The sequence below is a fragment of the Brachyhypopomus gauderio genome, chromosome 15, assembly GCF_052324685.1.
Source record: "Brachyhypopomus gauderio isolate BG-103 chromosome 15, BGAUD_0.2, whole genome shotgun sequence".
Lineage (NCBI taxonomy): Eukaryota > Metazoa > Chordata > Actinopteri > Gymnotiformes > Hypopomidae > Brachyhypopomus > Brachyhypopomus gauderio.
Genome location: NC_135225.1, coordinates 15,249,362 through 15,256,184, shown reverse-complemented (window position 1 = coordinate 15,256,184; position 6,823 = coordinate 15,249,362). Strand labels below are relative to the sequence as shown.

At 45.1% G+C, this 6,823-nt stretch overlaps 1 protein-coding gene across 1 annotated transcript in view; it reads right to left on the bottom strand.

Annotated features, from left to right (window-relative positions):
* runx3 (RUNX family transcription factor 3) overlaps positions 1-5,114 on the bottom strand; it is a 52,659-nt gene extending 47,545 nt beyond the window's left edge. The window contains exons 1-2 of the mRNA XM_076975630.1: positions 4,800-5,114; positions 4,365-4,483 (exon numbers count right to left, since the gene is read on the bottom strand). Coding sequence (XP_076831745.1) covers positions 4,365-4,422 — 58 coding nt within the window. The 5' untranslated portion in view covers positions 4,423-4,483; positions 4,800-5,114. The remainder of the gene's footprint in view (positions 1-4,364; positions 4,484-4,799) is intronic.
* Between the last annotated feature and the right edge of the window lie 1,709 nt (positions 5,115-6,823).

Below are 6,823 nucleotides of genomic sequence, written 5' to 3'. Positions count from 1 at the left end.
GTAACCCACGGCACTGCAGAGCGGGTGTTCACATTAAATGTGGTAAACATAACTGGGTTTAATTTTACAAATTCAGACTGAATTGATCAAGCAAGACCAGGTGATTATGAATCTCAAATGTTTGTTTCCACAAAATGTGGCCAACATATTACAAACAAAAGTAGACTTAGAATCTTACATTTAATAGTAGACGTTTAATCTTACATATCATATTTTTTAGAGGCGTTGGTTCCCAGGTCTATAATCTCACATCAGAATAACCCTTTAAGTAGTCGTGGTTTACATGGTGCAGAACTAAAAATAAACACTCACTGCTGATTCAGACGTAAAATATTTTTGTCTGTTTGATTTTTCCATTTGATGCACATTAATTTATATTCATGCAGCGGTTTTCACACTTCTTTTGCAGTATCATCAGTAGCACAAGTCCTTGTGTCATTGTCAAGACACCTTGTGCAAAATCGATTAACATTTTCAAGATCTGATTCAGTAGTCCAGTCAGAACATTTGCGGTGTAAAAATGCAAAGAGTGAGATGCACGAGTGCATTAGTGAGTGAGCACGTCTTCACACACAACATCAACACCCCGTCAGCGTATTAGTGCTGACATGAATGCAGAATGATAAAAGTTCATGTTTACTGCATGAACTGCATGTGCACAGCTGGGTCTTTACCTCCGCCACCTCGAGCGCAAACTCTGTGATCTGATAATCTGATGTGTAATCTAGGAGGGCACTCTTCACTGTGCAAACTAACACCCTTCTCTAATTTCTACTTGCTTCTCCCCGGCTGTGTTCGTAGCAAAATCCTCCATGCTGGAGACAGAAAGACCTATCAGTGTTTCATGCTCCCCAGGCAGTGCAGGTGCATGCCTGAGTAATATCTGCCACAAAGCTCTCTGCCACAAAGACTTTCCACGAGGCAAAAACGATGTCGATCAGAATAGGACGGAGGTAGACAGAATAGAACAGGAGATGTAAGGACAGAGCACAGACAATAAAACCCTTTTGCGGATGCATTTGATCGGACACTGCATTGCTTTTTTCTGCTCTGTGGATGAGACTTTAAAAACATTTTCTGTTTATTCTCTACAGCACAGAGTGTAAAGTAAAGTGCTGGCTGTGTGGCGGGTGTGTTAGTGCAGTTGGAGCATGTGACCACACACATCCAGAGGCTTTCTCTCTGTGGTATTTAAAATGTGGTTTGTTCGAACAGTTCAGTTGTTCCAACAGTTCATAAGGTAAATGGATGTGAATACAATGTGAATATTTAATTTCACGTGTGCACAATAGAAAATAAATACATTTATGAAACTTTCATTGTCACCGTCCTGTCCGAATGGTGATTAGAGGCCACAGATCATCAAACGCTGTCCAACAGAACAGACATTTACACATTATTCACATGAATCACATGAATCACATGAATCACGTCAATCACAAATATCAAATGTTAAATATTTTAAATGCTTTACAGCCAAACTCAAGAAGAAGTCTAGAAGTCTAGAATTCTTCTAACCCCCTTCCCTGGTCTAATTTCCTTGGCCGAAAGAACTGAAAAATGATATCACATGCTTACTAATGATTTCCAATGGTGACTATGGCATGTGCTCAAAATTAGCAATAGATGCTGTTTGCAAGATTCCTGTATGCCATACAAATAAAACAACACAGCTCAGAGCTTTTCACCCAAATAGCACTATGTGAGCACTATGTGAGCGCTATGTGAGCACTATTTGAGCACTATGTGAGCACTACATGAGCACTATGTGAGCACTACATGAGTTCTATGTGAGCACTATGTAAGCACTACATGAGTTCTATGTGAGCACTATGTGAGCAATCCTTCCTGATCGGTCTTTCTGCCTCTCTGCCTTATTAGCAGTATTAGCAGTAGAGAATCTGTACAGAATGACTTTTGGATTGATTAATCATAAATTTCCACATGGGCTAGCTACTATTCCAGTTAGAGATGTTGTCTTGAAGACTGTTGCTGGGGTGTGAGAGAAAGAAAGATGGCGAACTGATGTGTGATGACTGTTCCTCAATCAGACGTGTGTACATGTGACTGTTCCTCAGCCAGACGTGTGTACTTATGTAACTGTTCCTCAGCCAGACATGTGTACTTATGTAACTGTTCCTCAATCAGACGTGTGTACATGTGACTGTTCCTCAGCCAGACATGTGTACTTATGTGACTGTTCCTCAATCAGACGTGTGTACATGTGACTGTTCCTCAGCCAGACGTGTGTACTTATGTAACTGTTCCTCAGCCAGACATGTGTACTTATGTGACTGTTCCTCAATCAGACGTGTGTACATGTGACTGTTCCTCAGCCAGACGTGTGTACGTATGTAACTGTTCCTCTGCCAGACGTGTGTACTTATGTAACTGTTCCTCAGCCAGACATGTGTACATGTGACTGTTCCTCAGCCAGACGTGTGTACTTATGTAACTGTTCCTCAGCCAGACATGTGTACTTATGTAACTGTTCCTCAATCAGACGTGTGTACATGTGACTGTTCCTCAGCCAGACATGTGTACTTATGTGACTGTTCCTCAATCAGACGTGTGTACATGTGACTGTTCCTCAGCCAGACCAGTGTACTTATGTGACTGTTCCTCAATCAGACGTGTGTACATGTGACTGTTCCTCAGCCAGACGTGTGTACGTATGTAACTGTTCCTCTGCCAGACGTGTGTACTTATGTGACTGTTCCTCAGCCAGACATGTGTACATGTGACTGTTCCTCAGCCAGACGTGTGTACATGTGACTGTTCCTCAGCCAGACATGTGTACATGTGACTGTTCCTCAGCCAGACATGTGTACTTATGTGACTGTTCCTCAGCCAGACGTGTGTACATGTGACTGTTCCTCAGCCAGACATGGCCCTCAACAGTCTGCTACTCCTCCCCCTGTATCTGCCTCCTATTAACTCAGCCAAGCCACAATTTGTTTTTTTCTTCTGTCGTTCTGTTATTTTCTTTTTTTTCTTTCCCTGTACTTTTTGTTGTGGATGTCAGTCAACACTCAGAAGGGAAGTGAAAAACAGACTGAGATAAATGGGTCTGTGTGCTCTGATCTCCATGAAAACCATGTTATGATGTCCAGCGTCCTGGTTACAAACATGATGCCTGCTGTGCTTGGGATGTGATGTATCTGTCCTTAGGGTGGGGGGGGGGGGGGTCTCTGTCTTCAGGGTGAGGTGTCTCTGTCCTCAGGGAGGGGTGTCTCTGTCCTCAGGGTGGGGTGTCTCTATCCTCAGGGAGGGGGGTCTCTGTCCTCAGCGTGGGGTGTCTCTGCCCTCAGGAAGAGGTGTCTGTGTCCTCAGGCAGAGGTGTCTCTGTCCTAAGGGTGGGGGGAAGCTTCAGGATGCCCTCACATGGACACCAGGCTTCTGTTTTGCCACACAGTCAACTTTATACTACTCAGTCAAATAAAAGGGGCTCAGTACCACTATCCAAACAAAATAATTAACAAATAAAAAAACGTAAAAATAAACGTTGACTTTTTAAAATGTTTGTCTGCCAGACATTTCAATCCGGGTGCTATACGAGAGCCCAGGATCTGGGTTCTGATTTTAAGCAACCTGCTGGTGACCTGCTGAGTTCAGATTCACTGTCCCAGCACGTCTTTGGTGGTCTTCCATTTATGCTGACAGGTTCTCATCATACGAGGCTCATATGTGTCATGGTTACCGCAGTAACAAATGGCCTTTCCAAGTAACTGTGTAGATGGTAATATGAAGTTTTATACACACACACACACACGCGTGCACACACACACACACACACACACACACACACACACACACACACACACACACACACACACACACACATTCATGCCGAAGGCCCACTGACCACAAAAAAGCAGAGAGAGAAGGTTCAGCTAGGGCCGTAAATGGAAAAGAAGTGGACTGGTTTTGTTTTATGGTTTCAGAGTTCCAGTAAAGATTGGTCTGGGTGGAGCCAAGCCTGCATTCAACTGTAGCAAAGTGCCAGTAATGCAAGGGGCCATTACAAGACATTCAAAACTGCAGCAAGCATCATCATCATCATCATCATCATCATCATCATCATCATCATCATCATCACCATCATCATCATCATTGCTCAGGCTGAAATGCTCCCAGACACACCAGAAATGAACACAAGAGCACTAAGCAAAGACCCGGCATCTCTCTCTCACACACACACACACACACACACACACACACACACACACACACACACACACACACACACACACACACACACACACAGATCCACCTTCTAACATCTCAAACTGCTTGGGCTGCACATGGTGTGTGAGAGGTGGTTGTGTCGGTGACACCTAAAGGCTAGAGACAGCACAGCCTACCTCTCAGTAAAGTGGAGGAATAGTTGGAGAAGGTATCAAAGATGCTGTTGGAAGCCATGGATCACAAAGGAGCTCAGACAGCACAGCCCCCTCCACACAACAGCAGAACCTGCAGTCCACTGCAAGGAATGATTGAGAGAGAGAAAGAGCAAGAGAGTGAGGGAGAGAGAGATAGATAGATTCCTTGGAACACATAGACGGCTTGACACCAAGAATTTGGGGTTTGAGAGCTCCACAGGAATCCTTAGCCACAAGCCCACTGACAGAAGAGCATATACGCAGTGTGGACAGAGAGAGCAAGAGAGAGAGAGAGAGTAAGAGAGAGAGAGAAAGAAAGAATAAAAAAGTGAAAGAGAAAGAAATTGGTAAAGGAAAGAAGCCAGAGAGAGGGATGAGAATTCTGAATTAAACTAAATTAAACTAAATTAAACTTACCTGTGAGTTCTGCAGATGCTCTCTCTCTCTCTCTCTCTCTCTTTCTCTCTCTCTCTCTGTTTCTCTCTGTCTCTCTATCCTCCTGTGGTGGTTTCTGCAGCAAAGCGGGTGGTTTGGGTGTGGTCTGAAAAGACTGTTCGAGGTTCAGGTGTCCGTTGCTTCTGCCATGGTAATCGTCGTGGTAATCGCCGTGGTAATCGCCTTGGTAATCACCGTGGCAGCGGCCTGTCAGTATACCGTCTGAGGCTCGTGAGGTCACAGCTCCCGCGGTGATTCTGCTTCTTGCTCAGCCTGTCCTGTCATTGGTGGAACCCAGGTCACATGTCACCCGAGGTCACAGGATCTCTCCCTCCCTCTGTTTCCCTCGCGAACGATCCTCTCTCTCTTTCTTTCCTCTCTCTTTTCTTCTTCCAGGAAGTGACTTTTACTCTCTTCCTCTTGTCTGATTGGTCAGAAAATGTTTGCAGTTTTCTCCACATCGGCTACACCGCTCTCACTCAGGGCCTTCAGACTCTCAGGAGCAGCAGTCTTCTGGGGGACAGCCACAAAACCTGAACAGAGAGCTTAGCTCGGAGAAGAGGGGCAGACCCTCTCAGAGAGGAGAGGGAGGAGGCGCGAGGAGAGGAAGGAGGCAAGAGGAGATGGAGGTCTGGCAGCAGAGTGAGACCGTGAGCTGTGTGTGTGTCGATGGCGGCGGTTTGGGGCCTGCTAAACCAACCCTCCACCCTCATTTACCACTTGATAGTATCATAATCTTAGCCTCATTAGAAACGACGTTCCCAGCTGCTCCTTTAGTGTGTGTGCACCCCGTTTCTCTGTTTCTCTGTTTGACCTGGTTGTGGTCTGGTTAATCCCCCAGAATATTCACATTTTGAGGAAATAACATGCTATTTTAACATGACCCAAATGACTGTTTAAAGTAGAAAAGATGGCGTAGTCTAGAGCACTATAGCAGCGCTCTGCTGTCAGATCTCTGCACCCAGAGATCTCTCTGATGAACTGTTCATCTGGAGATTTTGGTTGTCTGGTGATCTGTTGATCTATTTGTTTGTTTTTGTGTTGATTGGTTGATCTGTTTGTTTATCGCTCTCAGCCAATCTCCTTCAGTTCTGCCTCTCTCCTTCTCTTAGTGAACACTGACCCCCCTCTCTGGCCAGTAAGCTGAGTCTGTTCGTTGTGTGATTTGCATATAGCAAAGTGATCACCTGAATATATATTTTGCATATTTATTTGTACTGCCTTAAGCCTGTGTGTGTTTTGAGAGAGAGGGAGAGAGAAAGTATGTGTATGGTGTATGTTTATGTGTGTTTGTATGTGTGTGTGAGTGTGTGTGTGTGTGTGTGTGTTGTAATGTTGGACATACCACATAACACCCTCACTGCCCTTCTAATGAGCACTGGTGTTAGATGGGAGACTGCACAGGGAAAATGACATGTCGCAAGTTTGACTGTGTGTGTGTGTGTGTGTGTGTGTGTGTGTGTGTGTGTGTGTGTGTGTGTGTGTGTGTGAGGTTGGGCTGGGACTATGTGGCCTAAGCTATGCCTTTGCCATCAGCCACATTTGCTGGGATTATGCCATTTTCATACACAAACATACAGCTCAGAGTCCTGGAAGCTCAAGTTTCCTACATACTTGGTAAACGAGTATTCTACATAACCCACTGTACTGGTGCCTGGGCAGAGTCAGCAGGATTTACATGATTCAAGTTGTGGAGGTCTGTGATGTGGATGTGTGTGGATGTCTGTGATGTGAAGGTGTGTGTGTGGAGGTCTGTGATGTGAAGGTGTGTGTGTGGAGGTCTGTGATATGAAGGTGTGGATGTCTGTGATGTGAAGGTATGTATGTGAAGTTCTGTGTTGTGGAGGTGTGTGGAGGTCTGTGATGTGAAGGTGTGTGTGTGGAGGTCTGTGATGTGAAGGTGTGGATGTCTGTGATGTGGAGGTATGTCTGTGGAGGTCTGTGATGTGAAAGTGTGGATGTCTGTGATGTGAAGGTATGTGTGTGGAGTTCTGTGTTGTGGAGGT